Source organism: Littorina saxatilis, linkage group LG3, assembly GCF_037325665.1.
Source record: "Littorina saxatilis isolate snail1 linkage group LG3, US_GU_Lsax_2.0, whole genome shotgun sequence".
Classification (NCBI taxonomy): domain Eukaryota; kingdom Metazoa; phylum Mollusca; class Gastropoda; order Littorinimorpha; family Littorinidae; genus Littorina; species Littorina saxatilis.
This window is the reverse complement of record NC_090247.1, coordinates 34,950,584-34,970,085: the sequence shown is the minus strand read 5'-3', so window position 1 is coordinate 34,970,085 and position 19,502 is coordinate 34,950,584. Positions and strand designations below refer to the sequence as shown.

General features: G+C 41.3%; 1 protein-coding gene across 2 annotated transcripts; it reads left to right on the top strand.

Moving 5' to 3' along the window:
- Window positions 1-449: 449 nt before the first annotated feature.
- Window positions 450-18,476, top strand: LOC138962228 (acetyl-CoA acetyltransferase, cytosolic-like). 2 transcript variants are annotated; one of them, XM_070333957.1, is made up of 9 exons: window positions 450-584; window positions 3,590-3,724; window positions 6,583-6,764; window positions 8,333-8,450; window positions 8,909-9,052; window positions 9,849-9,971; window positions 10,683-10,837; window positions 12,969-13,079; window positions 14,546-18,476. In XM_070333957.1, exons 1-9 carry the CDS (start codon window positions 479-481, stop codon window positions 14,714-14,716), a joined length of 1,245 nt encoding a protein of 414 aa, XP_070190058.1. In that variant the 5' UTR covers window positions 450-478; the 3' UTR covers window positions 14,717-18,476. The 2 variants fall into 2 exon arrangements, with proteins under 2 accessions (XP_070190058.1, XP_070190059.1); XM_070333958.1 differs by lacking the exon at window positions 450-584 and adding an exon at window positions 967-1,068.
- The last annotated feature ends 1,026 nt before the right edge of the window (window positions 18,477-19,502 follow it).

Sequence of the window (19,502 nt, the reverse complement as noted above, 5' to 3'; positions counted from 1 at the left end):
TAACTTTTTCCCAGTTTCAAGAAAACAGAATTTATAATATAACAGAAGAGGAATTAAATTAAAATGTTTGTCTGAAGATTTAACTGTCGGAATTTGTTTCGGATCTGTGTCTGCAAGATTATTACTATTGCCCTTTCACTTCATACTCTTGACTCATACAATTTTATGAGTTGACCCCAATCTATCTTTTTTCACTGTGTGTGTGGGTGAAACAAAATAATAACTAACCCCCTTTCCTACTCCCCCCTAACACCTCCCCTTCGCCTGTCCCGTTCTTACGAAGACATTTGTTTTTACAATCTGTTGCGTTGAGCCCTCTCTTCTTGCTTCAGTTATGCGGACACCGAGCACTGGTGTCAGTTTGTGAAATATTACAAGTTTGTCACACCACATAGCCTAACTCACCACATAAGCCGAAGTCCATGCTAAACTCGCTTCATATTCCTCGACCAATGAAATTGCACCATTCATTCATCTCATGTCCACGGTCCTGCACGTCAGTCGCAGACGACACGAAGCCGGTGTGCGAACAGAAACACAGATGGAGGAAGTTTACATCGTCTCTGCGGTTCGAACGCCAGTTGGTGAGTTTTCATATAGGTTTTATGATCTTCATGACCATTCGAATGATATACAGAGAAAATGTTGCCTCCGTGTGCTTGCACAGACGAATCGTAGCAGACGCTAATTTCTCGTTGTGATTGTACATGGCAAATGCGCTGGTACATTAATGTTCTCTTTCATGACAGGCTTCAGTAACTTCCATCTTATATGTTTAGTATGGTAGATGCGTCTACAGAAAGGTGAACAGTGTGGAATCTCTAGTGGATACATTTTATTTAGCAAGTAACGTTGTTAGATCATAGATGTCACGCCATGTTGACAACCGACCATAACGCTAGTCACAAAGAAACGCACAGTTCCATTGGTCGAAGTTTCTGGGTAGATGCTCGAGCGGATCATGTGTGTTTACATGTACACGTGTTTTCCTGCATTATAATTCATCACTGATCAAAGGCAGTTCATACATTAAGTTGATGCACGTATTGCTTGCGTGTGTGTGTACGTGTGAGTGTGCAATGCCGTGTAGGGGGCCAAATGGCAATTTCTGGATCTGGATCTGGATAACCCGCCTGGGTTGGTGGTTGGCGGGTGCGCCACAGAAGCCGACGACGACTATCAACGTGACGTTTTTTTGTGGTTTTTTTTGGGGGTGTGCGCATCTAAAAGAGTCTTAAAAGTTCACTGTACACAAGGTGGATATAGTGTACAACTCCAGCTGGTCTTCTTGCTGCTGTACTTGCGGTTTTAGTCCGTTTGCCCTAGAATGTAGGCTTTTCAAGCACAGTTAAAAAATGCTATGTTACAATGTTAAAAACTGGATAAAAACTACTGAGGCTCTCACACTGGTTTCTGCCCCCCTAACGCCGATGAGAAGGCGCTGGGCGTGGTCAAGGTGACGGTGGCTTCGCTCAAATTGTTCCACTCGATCACTGTCTTTATAAAGAACGAGTTCCTGTATTGATCTGTCTTTGAGGTAGGAGCTTTGAAACAGCGGCTGTTGTTGGTTGTCTGTCTCTGGAGGATGTTTTGGCTCTCATACCCCTCGTAGGCTTTAGGCTTGACTCGGCGCCGAGATACGCTCACCGGGGTGAGGAAGGAGTCAGGGGGTAGGGTCAGTTTGGTGGCCAGCATCATGGGCTTTATAGTGCTTTTTGTATGCACCAGACTGCAGACCTTTTCTTCCGCCTGCTACCTCCAGAAAATACTCTGTTGAAAGTGTTATGGGCTATGGAAGAGTTGCATGTGCTGCGTAGATACACTGAGGCATACATTAATTGCCACCGATCAGTTGAAGCGAGTGGTCATGGGCGTTCTAGTGGAAATTTACTGAGCTCCAATGTGCAGTTTGTGCAATGTCCGATCAACATGATGCCTATCTTTTCTCTTGACAGCATGCACTCCAGAGCTTCATCATTTTTCACTGCTGCCATGGTTGCTTAATAAACAATTTTCGGAAATAAATGTCAGGTTTGTGTGGGTTGTAGAAGAGTGGCCTTTTCTTACAAAACCTGGTACATACATTAGAGGGACCAATCACTAGCGAGGAGTGTGTTACAGGCTTATCAATGGTTATGACGTGTGTTTTGCCTCACTATACATGCAGCCACTCATCATTCATGTGCAAGCAAGTAATTATTGAAGCCCTATAGAAAATTGGGCCCTAGTATGAAAAGGGCTTTCTATCGAGCACACACTGCATAACATCCACACCTCGAGACACCCAGGATTGCTCAGAGAATTAACTGATCAGTGTTAAATGTTTTACCTTAGTAAGGGGTGCAACTCTTCCACAGCCTATTCAATCCATGGCTGATTTGTTTCTTCTGGAAATCAGCTACTTTCCGGGTCATAAGGCCGGACTTTTTTCCTCGAGTTTGACCCCTGCATCTTGTATAACAAAGCGCCTAATCCGTGTATGAAATACCAAAAAAATCAAAGAGACCGCCTGAGTACCAGTCAAACAACTTGTGATAATGCATGTTTCAGCTACTAGGTACTACCATGGCCAAGTTTCCTCTCAAGACATCAAAGAGACCGCCCCATAGGTTAAACTCGGTCACTGACCATGGTGCAGGAAATGTTTCCTCTCTCAGATCTATGACAGGGGAACCACCTCTCATAGCAAAACCTGGGTCATTGACCCCTGGGAAGAAGGTCAGTGTCTAAACAAGGCAACCCAGCTATCACAATGGACCTGCCTTTGATCTCGCTGCACACACAGAGCACACATATTTCCACTCTGTATTCTTCCTTTGATGTGCGGCTTATTTTCATTCTTCGACCCTTTGTTACCGGTATACTTTTTTAATTTTGGTGCGCCGGCCCTCTGCGCCCAATGGGTGACTGGATTACAATTTTGTTTAAAAAGAAGGGGGTGCGCCTTATGCGCTGTAGCGCCTTGTAACCCGGAAAGTACGGTACATACTAACATTTAGGGCCAATTAAGCTAGCTATGTAAATATTTATCTGAATGCCTGATAGGCCAGTGATTTTGAATGTTGTCTTGCTCGAGTAGTATTTCCAGTCTTTTTGGGCGATTGGGTGAGTCGATTTCTGCAGCCCTGTTATGTGCTTTGGTATGTGTGTTGCTGGTAACCTGCATTTCTCTAGTTAAAATCAGAAAATGGAGAAAACAAATTGGCAACTGATCAAGCTGACATTCAGTGTTGTTGTTCTTAGGCCTCTGTCTTTGGCGCAACTACTTTTCTGATCTGCCGGATAGTTCGAACCCTGTTCGGTCGACCATACAATGGTTTTGACATGTGGGTGTTCTTCTGACTGAAATTTTTGTTGTTGTAGCTAGGACACTTGGACCTATGTATATTTTCGAACAACACTGGATATCCCCTTTGGTGGGTACAAATATAACTTTACAATTCTATACTTTTATTTATCATGACGTACTGCTAGCCATGCCAGAAAGATCAGATTTTGCGAGAGCTAGAGGATTCTACATGTACCATTATAGAAACTGGCTAGTGGGATCACTGTCACTGTTTTATACATGTATGTGACTGAATTTCAGGCAATTTTAATGGAGCCCTGTCAAGCTTGGCTGCACATGACCTGGGCAGTATTGCCATCCAGGAGGCATTAAAGCGTGCAGGTGTCAAAGGGGAGGATGTGTCAGAGGTCATCATCGGGCAGGTGCTTACTGCTGGTGAGTTTGTTGAATTCAGTCTCCACATGACACTACCAGGTAGACAGTCTACATGTAAAAATAATAAATTTACATGTAAAAGAGTTGCTGAGTTTCATATGATGAAAATAAAAATAAAAGCTGATCAGCTGTACTTTGCAGAAAGTGTTTATTTGTTTGTTTGTTTTATTTTTATTTAATTGGTTTTAGTCTGCTTAGCTGGGACAGAGGTAAATGAGCGTGTACGTTGTTGATGCTAGCCTCCGCACTCACAAAAATATTTAGCATTGTAATAATGTATTACACACATGGTAGATGAAAGAAACGTCTTAAAGGATACATTTGTACAAGGAAGGAACAAGCCAGTAAAAGCATGGTTTAGGCATTCACTCATTCATTTAAAGCATGCGCACATGGTGGAAAATGCCCTTATATACTGATAAATTATATTTAAAGACAAGCTGATATAAAATCCCACAGTCCGAACTGAGCCATAGACTACTTGGTAAACATGTTGTTGTCACCATAATACGGCCAGAACATTTTAAAAAAAACCATAAATGTCATGTCTGGATTAAGATACTGAAACAGTACAAGTAAATACCAGCAAAATTGTTGATACATTGCATCAATTTTTGTAAAAAAAATCTTATTTTTAAATATGCTTTCTTACACATCCATCCATCAGTTCATAAGGATGTACCTTGGAAGACAGGGGACCCCCCATACCTGACCCTTGACAAATCATTCATTCAAATATTTGTAAAACATGTAATTTATGCAATATAGAATGTGATGTAAAAAGCCATACAATACACATTGCTTTCCTGGAGCTTTATATCCTGTATGGGTGTGTTTATTGATTTCAGGATTAAAATTAAATGTCTTCATCTGAGTCATACCTTCCATAAAGTTTGCGTGGTTGAAAGCTTCATATGCCTCAGGCTGTTGTGTATTATACGCCTACTTTTGTAGCTCAAGTTTGGGAGAAGTTAATAGCTAAACTGACATTCCTTGCTTTTGTTGTCCTCAACAAGATATTGAATATATCTATATATATATACGACTAGTGTCTGTGTGTCTGTGTGTCTGTGTATCTGTCTGTCTGTGTATCTGTCTGTGTATCTGTCTGTGCGCGATGCACGGCCAAAGTTCTCGATGGATCTGCTTCAAATTTGGTGGGCATATTCAGGTAGACCCGGGACACGACACAACCTGGTCGATATTTCAACACGTGCTCTCAGCGCGCAGCGCGGAACCGATTTTGGTTCCACCTCAGCTATTTTGGTTCCACCTCAGCTACCCGGGCCCCCATACCGACACACCATAGCCGCTACACCACATCACAACGCCAAAGTTCTCGGTGGATCTTTTTCAAATTTGGACACCGTATTCAGCTACACCCCGGACACAATATCATCGATGAGATATTTCAACACGTGCTCTCAGCGCGCAGCGCTGAACTCATTTTCGTTTTTGTGTTCATTTCACCATTATAAGTAACTCTTCCTTATCTTCTCCAGTGTTTGGCGTTTATCTCCCTTCCTTCGTGTGGCTTTCCCGTTCAGTTCTAAGTTACTATTACTATTTTTAGAATGTCACTGCGCTGTCCACTGCGCTGTCCACAACGCTTCCCTTGCACCCGTAAGTTGTTCTTACTGTCAAAGTGAAAAGGTCGAATCAATTTATAGCCACGCGAAAAATACACTCTCACCTATCTCTATATATTTATAGATACAGATATGCATATATATATACGGCTTCTCTGTGTGTGTGGGTGTTTGTGTGTGTGTGTGGGCAAAAACCTGTGTATTGTAGAGTTCTGTTTGTGATGTGGTCTAGCGGCTTTTGTCTGTCTGTATGTTCTGGCATGTGAGAAGCCACAGCAGATAATATAGGGCCAAGAAATAAGCTCTAAAATTCTCAATCCCGTTTGACAGGACTTCGCCTTCAAAGGTGATTGTGGTGAACCGCCACGCTGTCTGTCTCTGTCTCGCGCCGTTCACCCCAAATTCCCGTTTCTGAGTAACTATTTTTAGAATGTCACTGCGCTGTCCAGAACGCTTCCCTTGCACCCGTAAGTTGTTCTTACTGTCAAAGTGAAAAGGTCGAATCAATTTATAGCCACGCGAAAAATACACTCTCACCTATCTCTATATATTTATAGATATAGATATACATATATATATATATATACGGCTTCTCTGTGTGTGTGTTTGTGTGTGTGTGTGTGGGCAAAAACCTGTGGATTGTAGAGTTCTGTTTGTGATGGGGTCTAGCGGCTTTTGTCTGTCTGTATGTTCTGGCATTTGAGAAGCCACAACAGATAATATAGGGCTAAGAAATAAGCTCTAAAATTCTCAATCCCGTTTGACAGGACTTCGCCTGCAGAGGTGATTGTGATGAACCGCCACGCTGTCTGTCTCTGTCTCGCGATTCACCCCGGCGAAGCCGGGTATTCCTCTAGTATTATATAAATGGTGTATGTCATTCTTGGAAGGATATCTGGAAAATGTTCTTGACTGAAAGCCATTTTTTGTGTTCGGAAAGGTTATTTTTCTTTTGTGTTATGTATTGCTGTAATTTTAAGTAAAAGTTGTGTTCAGCAGCTTCAGCTTACAGATGTTAATGCAGATTTTCTGAATTTGTTATGGTGTGTGTAAAGTGTTTTCTGCAGGGGAGATATTAGATGAACCCCCCCACTCCATTCTGAAAAGCAATTTTTTCTCTTTGTGCTGTTTATCCTAATTTTCTTCTGTACAACTGAGAAATGGACATTTCATTTGAAATTCCTGTCTCTTTTTTTCTTGCATTGTTTTTTCTGTCTTTTTTGTTTTTTGTAAATTTGTTTCATAAGTCTTGAATGCTTATCGCTTCAGGACAGGGCCAGAACCCAGCTCGACAAGCCAGCGTGAATGCCGGAATCCCTTACACAGTGCCCTCCACAAATGTCAACATGCTGTGTGGCTCCGGTTTGAGGGCGGTTGCCATGGCAGCGCAAGCAGTACGCACAGGAGACGCCAAGGTCGTGGTGGCTGGGGGTCAGGAGAGTATGAGCAAGGTTGGTATGGCTCTGAGCTCTTAATATTTCCAAGTTATATCAAGAGAGAATGGGTGCATAGGGATCGTGGGCGTTTTTATTTTTCCTTTGACGTATTATGCAGATCATGAAGAAAGAGACTTTTACGTGGGTGCATGTAGCTATTCCTGAGGGCCGAGTTCCATCAATTTGATGAGTGTTCCAGCACGCACTTAAGTTGCTGGAAGAGGTATGAATTGAAAAAGAGTAAATGTCATCTCATGGTGTCGGTGGCTTTGAAACATGTCAAGGGTTGCACTAAAACAAAATATTCAACTCACCAACCAGGCTAGTGATCCAGCAAGATAAAGTTTCAATAATCAGCTAGCAAAAGACATTCATAAGAGGCACCCCCCGCGGGTTAGGGGGAAGAATTTACTCGATGCTCCCCAGCATGTCGTAAGAGGCGACTAACGGATTCTGTTTCTCCTATTACCCTTGTTAAGTGCTTCTTGTATAGAATATAGTCAATTTTTGTAAAGATTTTAGTCAAGCAGTATGTAAGAAATGTTAAGTCCTTTGTACTGGAAACTTGCATTCTCCCAGTAAGGTAATATATTGCACTACGTTGCAAGCCCCTGGAGCAAATTTTTGATTAGTGCTTTTGTGAACAAGAAACAATTGACAAGTGGCTCTATCCCATCTCCCCCCTTTCCCCGTCGCGATATAACCTTCGTGGTTGAAAACGACATTAAACACCAAATAAATAAAGAAAGATTCATAAGGGGCGGAACTGAAGTCTTCACTGTGCTTCCTGGGTCGTGAAACTATAGTTTTTGATTGAGACTTTATGTCATCTCCAGTCACCATACGATGTTCCCATTGCTCACCTTTTGAAGGATTATCTTTGTAAACAAACAAATAAATGATCACAGTCTGGATGATGTGGGTCGTCCATGGTGTTTTATGTTGTTTATCCTTCTTTGTGTATGATATGAACCATATTCTGAAAAGAGACGGTAAAATGTTTATCCCTGTTCGAATGTTGTGGGTCGTGTACGACCCATACTTTTTATAATGAATGCTTCTTTAGAAAATATGGGTCACATACGACCCATACTTTATACAATGAATGCTTCTTTGCATAATATGGGTAACACATGACCCACATCATCTGGGCTGTGTAGTCCAAAGGATGATCCGGTGAAGGTTAATTTGCGTGAAGCAGCACAACATTTTTACAACAGTTGATAAAAGAAAGTGCATTGTTAAGTGATATATAAGAAAGGTATGACTTGCTGTTTGTCGGACAATGGAGCAGAAGTATTCAGATTGTCAAAAATAATTTCAGTTGCCTCTAGCCAACAGAATGGCTTTTCAGCGCTCCTCCCTGCATACATCCTTAGTTCTGTTGTCATAAACAGCTGAGAAGGATGTGTAGTAAATGAATTAGAAAATATTGCTGCTTTCAGAATTTGCAGTCTATATGCTTATGCCATTTTGTATAGAAATTCTCTGCGTTTGAAAATTCAACACAGGCAGACTTACAAAAAGAAAATGATGCCAGGTATTACAGCATGAGTCAGGTACAGCATTATCCTTGTTTGCAGGCTCCTCACTGTGTTCACATGCGCACTGGGACCAAGTTTGGTGACGTGAGTTTGACTGACACCATGATGAAGGATGGACTGACGGACGCCTTCAACAACTATCACATGGGCTTAACAGGTAGGTGAGGTTGTGAGTAGCTATAATAGGTGTGTAGGTTGTGATAAACATGATAAAGTTTATGCTGATTTTTAGCTAGACATAGAGATGTTTTTGATTTGCATCCAAAGTGCATTGTACATAAGATTTTTGCTCCGATACCGCCAATGTTTTTGATTAAGTGGTTTGTCTCTTGCATAATAAAAGGGTTGCAGCAGAACTAGAATCGTGTGAAGTAAATGTGAAGAAACATGTTTCACAAGAAATATTAACTGAAATAACTACATTAATTTCTTCTCCTACATGTGGAAGAAAACCCCTAAGAACTAGGCAGAGTTTATTTTACTCAGCGTCAGACATTTCAGCAGCATACTTCACAGCTGCTTGTTCTGATAAGCACAGGTTATCAAGGCAAATGAAGAAGCAAATAACTTCTACGTTCTTCAACTGAATCTGTATATTCATGTCTTTTTGTCCAGCTGAGAATGTTGCGCGCCAGTGGACAGTGACGAGGCAGGACCAAGACCAGTTTGCAGCGCAGTCACAACAGAGGTGTGAAGCAGCGCAAAACGCAGGACATTTTGACCAGGAGATTGTCCCAGTCGCTATACAGTCCAGAGCAGGTATAAATAAACAAAAATAAACAAAGAAATTTCAATGATGCGAGTGAGAGCTTATTAGAAGGTCTTCATTGTAGAAGGTGACAGCTCAGTATAGACTTTCTTTTTGGTGACTATTTTCACTATTACAGTTCAGTTTGGTCCCCCAAACTGGGATAGTCACAAGTGTTGACACGTGGGATGAAGCAGCTGTCACTGTCCAGTTCTGTCTGCGGTTTTGTTATGCTGTTCTTCCCCCTTTGTGAAATAGACACAGGTTTTTTAACAGATGAAACGGTGTGGGAGAACTGATAATTTTGTTTGTGGTGAAAGGCATGACTATGTCTAGTTTTGTGTACAGCCTGAGATTGACAGAATTATTAATGAGCTGAAAGTGTTCAGTGAGAAACAAATCTGCCATTTCTACTGATATATTAATTTTAAGTTTTGAAGATATGAGCACGGACTTTCTGTGCGGGGGAGGTTGTGCATCAAGGGAGACAATCATACCAGAATGCAATCTGTGCATCAGGGGAGATAATTCATGTCTGACGGAGGAGTGGGAACAAGCTTAGAATGCAGAAAGAGATGTTAGATGCTACCTATGACTTGCAGTTTGTGCACAGGTATAGAGTGACATTACAGGTATGACAGGGATAAAGAAGGATGAGTTTCCCAGAGCAGGATGCACATAAGAGAGACTAGAAACTTTCACCTGCTTTTATCCAAGACGGAGAGACATGCAGTTACCATATAATGATGTGTGGGTCTTGTTACCTGTGATGTACTGTTCATTTACAGTAAGTGTGTTGTGTTACAGGTACAACAGAGATAAAGAAGGATGAGTTTCCTAGAGCGGGCAGCACATTAGAAGGGCTACAGAAACTCCGACCTGCTTTCATGAAAGATGGTTCTGGTACAGTCACCGCTGGCAATGCATCAGGTAAGAAATGCGTTTTTGTGTGTGTGTGTGTGCTGCAATTTACACAAACTGTTTTCATGGTCTTTCTTTTCATAATCTGCTTCAGTATGCAACACAGTTATAGACAGAGACCAAACGCACAAATATATGTTTTATTACGAAAACATTTACAAAAACACACAAAAAACTCCCTCAAGCCCACTCTTGGGCAACATAGAAAACACTTTACATTCAGAAATAGATATTGTGACATAAAGATAGTACAACATTTTAGACACAGACAGACAGACAAAGAGGCAGACAAGCAGACAGAGACAGAAAGGGAGAAAAACACAAACAAATTCTTCTTCTTCTTCTTCTTCCCGTGGGGGACCGGATCCAATTTCTTGGATGTTGAAGGTCCCGCGGTGATGTCCATACACTGTTGGCCCCCATTGCGGTCTGTGCCAGTCGTGTAAGGAAGTTAAAAAGCCAAACTGGGGGAGGGGGGGGTATGGGGGATGCAGGAGGGCAGTGGAGAGGAGCTTGGCTAGGTTTTGGGGTTATTAAAACTTTGTACAATCCATCAACGGCTATGGGAGGGAGGTGGATGGCTGCAGGGCTCTGCTGCCACCGAGTCGTGACATGAAATTGAGTAAATGCACAAAATTTACCATAGAAATGCAGTCATCAATTTCAAAACAAAACTCTGCGATAATTGTTTTGCCTGTTAATGTTTTTTTCATGTTGCAGGAATAAACGATGGTGCAGCGGCAGTGGTAGTAATGAGCAGTTCAGACGTCAAGGAGAGAGATTCAAAACCTTTAGCACGCGTTGTTTCTTGGGCACAGGCTGGCGTTGATCCCTCTATTATGGGCACAGGACCCATTCCTGCTGTCCGCTCTGCAGTAAGACAAGGATACTTTTTTTTATGTGTAGGTTTAAGGTGTCGAACGTTAATCACACTTTGTTTTTGAATGTAAGGTGAGAGTTTTCTGATATTTAAATCTCAAAATTAGCATTTTATGAAATATGGAGTGGGGACTTTTTTTTCAGATCTGAGTTGGGTACCTTAATTTTTAAAATGTAGGTTAGGACATTTCTGGGCAGCAGACAACCACATAGACAGTATGCAGCTTGAGTTTTGAAAAACACAACAGTTTTGTCTTCATTTTACTTGTATAAATGGATATGCTGCCGTATCAACATTTTCACAAACAGATAGATGAGTGCAGTGAATAATTATGTTGAGTGAGTTGTGGGAGTGCTTTGGACTTGCATGGCATGTTACCAGAAGTTAGACTGTTTTTGTGCATACGACTTGATTAGAAACCATATGAATGAAATATAAACAAAATGATCTGCAAATTGCATGCTTGTGCTACCATAAGAGCAAAAAGTGTTTGGGAAAAAAGATTTAGCCATTTATAGACTGCAGTACAGTGGAACCCCTCACAACGACCCCCCTCTCTAAGGACTACCCCGCCACAACGACCCTTTTTTTTTTAACCGATGTGTTTCCTTATATAGTTGTCACCAGTGTAGCGACCACCCTGCTCTAACGTCTAAGGACCGACCTAACAGCTTGTGTAACGACTTTGTCAGACGAAGCCAAGACTCAGTGAGCGTAACGCATCACTGACAAACCGGTTATAACCAGTTATAACCGTCTTGCGTAAGCAAAGGCACTAATTAACCGCTGAGAGGTGTGATGGTTGGGTGGGCTGAGTAAACATCACAAACCAATCATCGAGAAAACAAACTCACGTGACCAACACACACCGTTCAATTCAGTCAGAATAGACAGTCTTTGGACAGAAGAGCAGTGGAGATCGACATGGCGTCTACAAAGAAAAGAAAATATTTAACTCTCGAAAATCGAGTGAATGTTGTGAACAGACACAAAAAGGGAGAAACTGCCATCACGATTGCGAAAAGTCTTGATGTTGGAAAATCGCAAATTCAAAGAATTATCCAACTCCAAGAAAACATTCTGAAAAAGGTGGGGAAGTGGTGACAAGGCAGTGAACGCACTCACCATGCACTGACATCATACGAAAGCAGCCACACAAACACAGCACAGAGGCAGAGGCAGGTGTGCAGATGCTTTGTGAGAATAAGGGTTGAAAACCGGTTTGAATAAAAAACCAGCAGATAGAGCGGCATGTCATAATCATTCTTCTTGTCTGGCTTTATTGACTGCATGCCGATCTTGTGGCAGTGACTTTTCACTCTTCAGTCGACTGTACACAAACCGCTCTCACTCTCCCTCACTGACTACCCTAAGCCCTGACAACTGATCCTTGGAAATTGTTTGGAAGAGTACACCTCTCTATTTCTCTCCAATGCTCTTCCTGCTGACTTCAGTGACACCGGACACCCCCCTGAGTTTAGCCAGCTACCCCCCCCCCCCCCCCCTCTCTCTCTCTCTCCCCCCAGCCATGTACTGTTTTGGTGCTGTGGCCAGAGAGGTGTCACCGGCTAATTGAGGCCAGCTGCACTGTTCACTCAGAGCAAAACTAGTTGACTGTGTCTAACTTTTGACAAAGAAACACAACTGAAGGGTTCACAGATTAGGTAACCGACTCACTGGTCAAGGCTGCAGGGAAACAAGAGTATCTTGTCAATGAAAGAGGTTACACACAGATACGCGATGATGCTGAGAACGGTGGCCGATTTTTCACTCTCTTTCTCGGAGGGCCTTCATCATTGCAGGGACTGCTGTAAAGAAATGCTTGCTCAGAAACTAACTCTTTTTGCATTGAAACATGCACCAGAACTGGTGGACACCATCGACAATGTCAAACATGAAATCGAAGCAGTTTGCTTGAGGAAACGGTCGTCAGCAACTCAAACTTCTCTGTTTTCTTTTTTTAAGAAAATCTGAGGTTACTTTCTTTGTGGCCCCGCCCCCTCCCTCTGTAAGGACCCCCCTCCATAAGGACCAATTTTTGTCAACATTTTCAAGGTCGCTAGAGAGGGGTTCCACTGTATGACTTCTATCATTTGATGACTTTACCAGTATTTTTCTGTCTGCAGTTGAGCAAGGCAGGATGGAAACTGGAAGATGTCGACCTGTTTGAGCTGAATGAGGCTTTTGCCGCTCAGTCACTAGCAGTGGTGAAGGACCTTGGATGTGACCCAGCAAAGGTCAGTTCATTTCGAAGATTTTATTTCTGAGGATGTATATTAAAATGGTTATGTTGAGTAAAGTGAGGGTTGTTGGAAGTTTTTTAAAGGTTAATTTGAAAGGAAAATCTTTGCCTTTCAGCCCCTGCTAATGGCCAAGTATGTGGAATGATTGCTGCTGATTTTCCACAAATACATTTTTAATTTATCTGTTAATAGATTAAGATGAGAAAAGGTTTAACACTGTGCCATCTCTTGAATTTAATTCAGTTGTTTGCTGGCTTCTTGAAAGTAACGTAAAGAGAGTGCCGAAAGCACAAGTGATGTTATATGTTGCTCCTGTAAGATAACCAGTCAGCACTGCTCATATTAGAAAGATGTACTAAATGTCACTCCATTTTGAATTCAATACTTGTAAATTTGTGTGTGGTATCCAGAAACTGTATCCACATTCATGTAGTTCTAACTTCGTTTTCAATGATTAGAGTGCTTACCTCCCTGGATCTGCTCATGCAATAACTTTACAAATGATGTGATACTGCACTGCAATATCCCAGCACTGCTGTGTAGCTACATGCGATGCTCACGATCTGTTTAGACCTCGCTGAGACTTCTTTTCTAAAAGGGGATGTACTATATGTCACGCCATTTTGCATTCAATACTTGTCAATGTTTTGTGGTATCATAGGAGACCGCATCAATATTCATGTAGTTCTAACTTTGTTTTTGAGTCACTTGAGAAAAAGTGACTCTATGTAATCGGTCAGTGTTAGTCTGTCCGGCCGGCCGGCCGTCCGTAGACACCACCTTAACGTTGGACTTTTCTCGGAAACTATCAAAGCGATCGGGCTCATATTTTGTTTAGTCGTGACCTCCAATGACCTCTACACTTTAACGATGGTTTCGTTGACCTTTGACCTTTTTCAAGGTCACAGGTCAGCGTCAAACGAAAAATTAGACATTTTATATCTTTGACAAAGTTCATCGGATGTGATTGAAACTTTGTAGGATTATTCTTTACATCAAAGTATTTACATCTGTAGCCTTTTACGAACGTTATCAGAAAAACAAGGGAGATAACTAGCCTTTTCTGTTCGGCAACACACAACTTAACGTTGGGCTTTTCTCGGAAACTATAAAAGTGACCGGGCTCAAATTTTATGTGAACGTGACTCATTGTGTTGTGAATAGCAATTTCTTCCTGTCCATCTGATGCCTCATATAATATTCAGAACTGCGAAAGTGACTCGATCGAGCGTTTGCTCTTCTTGTTCCATGATTAGAGGGCTTACCTCCCTTTGTTGGTTTGATCCGCTAATGTAATAACTTCAGAATTGAGGTGATACTGCAATGAAATAACCCATTGTAGCTGTGTAGCAGACATACAGTGTACTGCTCAAGTACTAAACTGCCAGTATGAAACTTGGAGATAGAGGCGTTCGATGTACCAAACTAGTCATTGACTCCTTGAAACTTGGCTTTTGCAGGTGAATATAAGTGGAGGCGCCATAGCACTAGGCCATCCGATCGGAGCCTCCGGAACACGCGTTCTCGTCACTCTGCTACATGCCTTGAAGCGTACAGGAGGAAAGAAAGGGGTGGCTGCCCTTTGTGTGGGTGGAGGGATGGGCATTGCTATGTGTGTTGAAATTGTATGAAGTGAGAAAGAAGTCTGGTTTAATGTTAGATGCTTCGGGTAAGGATCGAATTTGATGCTCAAAAACAATCATGTAAACAACAAACTTTATAAAAAAAAAAAAATGCAGGTATTATCACTAGTGCAGCGGTCACAGTGCAGTTATATTAAGGCTTGAGAGTCTGTATTAGTGAGGACAATGATTGTCCGATTGAATTTGTTTAAAGGCACACTCCGTCCGGCACACTCATCGTCTCTGATTTGGCCGGGCTTGTTCATGAGATAAGACCATCCCTCCACTTGGACACCCAAAAACCCAGCCTGGGTACTCTCCGTGCACAATTTCATATTTTATCATGGGAATCGGTCAGGGGGTTGATTTTTGGTATGTACCAAAATGGAGGGATGGTCTTTTACAATGTAAAAGCCTGGGCAGATCTGACAGGGGACAGAGTGTGCTTTTAATGAAATTTAAGTTAGTTTCAAATTTATACTTGTGTGCATGAAGCAACAGGCTTGAGTCTTCTTTCAGAAAGAAAACATGCTCTTTTAATTTGTTCACCATTGTTAGTAAAAAAAACAAAAACAAAAAAAACCCAACCTGATTGCAGGAACCTGCATTTCCAGTTGACATTTTTGTTTGTTTGCACATTATGTGGGTTTTCTTGGTTTTGTATATATGCATTTTTATAACTTGGACCATTTTTGTGTGTCCTGACTGGCATATTATTTGATTGCTTTGATTAAGGCTATAACAGAATGTGATCTTTATGTTTTGTTTTTAGTGGAATACTTTTTGAAATTAGGCATCACTTTGGATAATTTTGTGCTTGAGTCTCACGGTGCATGCAACTCCATGGTTAATCTTTGGGTTCTGTTTATTTAGATACATTTATCGCTGCCAAAAGTATTTCTTGAGGGTATTTTTCTTTGCATTTATGCACCAGTTGATTGTTAGAACAAGAAAGTCAGATTTTGTGATAGTCTTTTCTGTATGGCATTTTATTTAATGATACTACTTTAACCTTTGCCGTGCTTCCTGGGTTCACCTGTACCCAGAGACACACTAAAATCATTGTAACTCTGGAACCATTAAAGGTATCGTTTTGAAATTTTAAGTATCTCTCACACACCTAATTTGCTCTCTGTCTGCAAATTTTTAGTGTGTACATGACAAAACATCAGAATTAATTGATTATGATAATTTACATAAACACTACCGATGGCGCGGGTTCACACATACCCATACTTTTAAAGAGTAGTAGTGATTGTAACTATCCCTCTGCCGACGGCGCGGGTTCTGCTACACCCATAATTACCAAAGCGGCGGAACAGTGTCTGTCTGCCTGTTTGTCTCCAAGAGACTGTCTGTCTCTCTGTTTGTCTGTCCGTATCTCTCTGTCTGTATGTCTGTTGTCAGTTGCTCTGTCTGTCTGTCTGTCTGTCTATCCGTCTATCTGACTGTCTGTCTATCTGACTGTCTGTCTCTGTCTCTCTCTCTCTGTCTGTCTCTCTGTCTGTCTCTCTCTCTGTCTCTCTCTCTGTCTCTCTCTCAGTCTCTCTCTCTTAGTCTCTCTCTGTCTCTCTCTCTTAGTCTCTCTCTCTGTCTCTCTTTCTTAGTCTCTCTCTCTCTCTCTCTCTTTCTTAGTCTCTCTCTCTCTCTTTCTTAGTCTCTCTCTCTCTTAGTCTCTCTCTCTCAGTCTTTCTTAGTCTCTCGCTCTCTCTCTTTCTTAGTCTCTCTCTCTCTTTCTTAGTCTCTCTCTCTCTCTTTCTTAGTCTCTCTCTCTCTTTCTTAGTCTCTCTCTCTCTCTTAGTCTCTCTCTCTTTCTTAGTCTCTCTCTCTCTTTCTTAGTCTCTCTCTCTTTCTTTGTCTCTCTCTCTCTCTCTCTTTCTTAGTCTCTCTCTCTCTCTTTCTTAGTCTCCCTCTCTCTCTTTCTTAGTCTCTCTCTCTCTCTCTTTCTTAGTCTCTCACTCTCTTTCTTAGACTCTCTCTCTCTCTTTCTTAGTCTCTCTCTCTCTCTCTCTTTCTTAGTCTCTCTCTCTCTTTCTTAGTCTCTCTCTCTCTCTTTCTTAGTCTCTCTCTCTCTTTCTTAGTCTCTCTCTCTCTCTCTCTTTCTTAGTCTCCCTCTCTCTCTTTCTTAGTCTCTCTCTTTCTCTTTCTTAGTCTCTCTCTCTCTCTTTCTTAGTCTCTCTCTCTCTCTTTCTTAGTCTCTCTCTCTCTCTTTCTTAGTCTCTCTCTCTCTTTCTTAGTCTCTCTCTCTCTTTCTTAGTCTCTCTCTCTCTCTCTTTATTTGTGTCTCTCTCTCTCTCTTTATTTGTCTCTCTCTCTATCTTTCTTAGTCTATCTCTCTCTTTCTTAGTATCTCTCTCTCTCTCTTTCTTAGTCTCTCTCTCTTTCTTAGTCTCTCTCTCTCTTTCTTAGTCTCTCTCTCTTTCTTAGTCTCTCTCTCTCTGTCTCTCTTTCTTAGTCTCTCTCTCTTTCTTAGTCTCTCTCTCTCTTTCTTAGTCTCCCTCTCTCTCTTTCTTAGTCTCTCTCTCTCTCTCTTTCTTAGTCTCTCACTCTCTTTCTTAGACTCTCTCTCTTTCTTAGTCTCTCTCTCTCTCTCTCTCTCTTTCTTAGTCTCTCTCTCTCTTTCTTAGTCTCTCTCTCTCTCTTTCTTAGTCTCTCTCTCTTTCTTAGTCTCTCTCTCTCTCTCTCTCTCTCTCTCTCTCTCTCTCTCTTTCTTGGTCTCTCAGTCTCTCTCAGTCTCTCCCTCCCCCTTTCCCTCCCCCTCCCCTGCAAGAGGTCGGTGAAGGGAGAAACTCGATGCAACCACTGAAGTAGCGCTGTGGGTATCCCTGAACCCACCCCGTCGTTAGAGAAATAAACGGTAAAAACCCTCTTTCAAATGTATGGGTTCAGACAAACCCGCATCGTCGTTAGAGGAATAAACGGTAAAAACCCTCTTTCAAATGTATGGGTTCAGACAAACCCGCATCGTCGGGAGTGTGTAGTCAAAAGCGGCATCCGGCAAAGGTTAATGAGCGAGACATTTGATCTTTTTTGAATGTTGGTGTTTGATGTGTATGAATGTGCATTAATTATGTGAAGGTGTCGCAGTGCCTGTATAAGGGCATTTGACAAACACATTGTAAGCAATAAATAATTGAGCAAGATGGTTATTTTCAATAACGGCAATAAAATACTCTGTGTAACCTGTTTTGTTTTAACTGGGAGTTGAACCCTCATCCCCACCCCCCCCCCTCCCCCCAAAAAAAAAAAGAAAGAGAGAGAGAGCACTGAACTTTATTTAACAAGGATGAAGATTTAAGAGAGAGAGGCTGAATGTACTTATTTTGCAATTCAATCAAGTCATGAAGAAAGATCAATGGGTATGATTAAGTACTGTATTGCTCCCCTTTTGGATCATGAAGTCACAGAACTAATCTCTCAAGGTGACATTTGTTGATGTGCTTTTAAATTATCCCTTTCATAACAGACCAGCCGTGCATATGACTTTGCAGACTTTTACATTTGATGAGCATGAAAAAGTTATGTTAGAAACTTTGTGGAATCGGATGAAAAACAGAAGTGAAAGAATATATTCCGTGATGTGTGTCTACTTTTACTGGAAGCCATTCAATAGTTCTGGTACAATGCAGTTTGTATTGTTTTGTTAAGACATAATGTTTTTGGTTTATCAAATATTTGTTAGAAAGCTGATGATTTACAACGCTGACCTGTAATCATTTATGGCAGCCATGGGATACCAGTCAAACAGGTTAATAAAAGGGCAATTGTTTTGAATTGTTTGAACTTGAACTGTGCTGATGCTATGTGTGTGTTTGACACACTCATTGTGTGTGTGTGTGTGTGTGTGTGTTTGTGTGTGCTAGCCTATATTTTACCAGTTTCTGCAGTGTGATTTCAGTTTGGGCGTTGCGTCATATACGTACATGTATGGTCTCCATCAAAAGCTGGTACGCAGTGTGTTTCTCTCTTCATCAAGTTTGTATTAAAAAAATAATCATAAAACAAAGATAGTCACCAGAAATCTAGTTTATTTTCTTTTCCAAGCTGTAAATGATTCAGAATTAATGATTATTTATTATTTGTTGGTCTGGCACATGTTGGGACATTGTAGGGGTCAAAATCAAGTAAAAATCAGTTGCGACAAAGCTCTCCTATCTTTTTTTAGTCTATAATGCCGGATTGAAAACGGCCACAATCCAATGAAAAAATAGTTAATGCAAAATGTTTTTCCAAGTAGAAATCAAAGGTACTCGCTCTTTCACAACCCATACCAACCCGACTGAGTTTTTTTTATTGAATTCGTCTATAATGCCGGATTGAAAATAGCCACGATCCAATGAACAAGCAGAAATGCAACACATGTAGAATGTATTCTGCCCTGTCTGTTTTCTTTCACTCGAAGCCATTGAATACTGGAGAATATTGTAGAATGCATTTTTGATTTTGTATTTTTGTTTTTTATAAGACCAAATTGCTTTTAGTATTTGAAATTCCTGATACTGATGAAGTATATAGCGCCGATGAACCACAACACAGGCATGTAACAATTTATGGCAGCCCTAGGGAACCAGTCCAACACAGTGAACGAGAGTGCAATCTGCGAGTTGTCTGACATGGAAGCGTGCTTCTCTATTTGTGTGAGAGCAACATGATCATTACCACACACACACAAAAACCACCCAACAACCCCTCAACTTGCAAGGTATAAATTATTATCAACACATTCCACAAAATATTTCCAAAGTACTGAAATAAAATCTTGCTGTGAAAACAGCCTGACTAATAAATGTATACT

What these genes read in the sequence shown, in the direction of transcription:
- LOC138962228 (XM_070333957.1), top strand. Translation starts at nt 479, where the DNA reads ATGTCCACGGTCCTGCACGTCAGTCGCAGACGACACGAAGCCGGTGTG. An exon ending in CGGGCAGGTGCTTACTGCTG is followed by an intron (nt 3,725 to 6,582) that starts GTGAGTTTGTTG and finishes TTATCGCTTCAG; the next exon opens with GACAGGGCCAGAACCCAGCT. An exon ending in GTCAGGAGAGTATGAGCAAG is followed by an intron (nt 6,765 to 8,332) that starts GTTGGTATGGCT and finishes CCTTGTTTGCAG; the next exon opens with GCTCCTCACTGTGTTCACAT.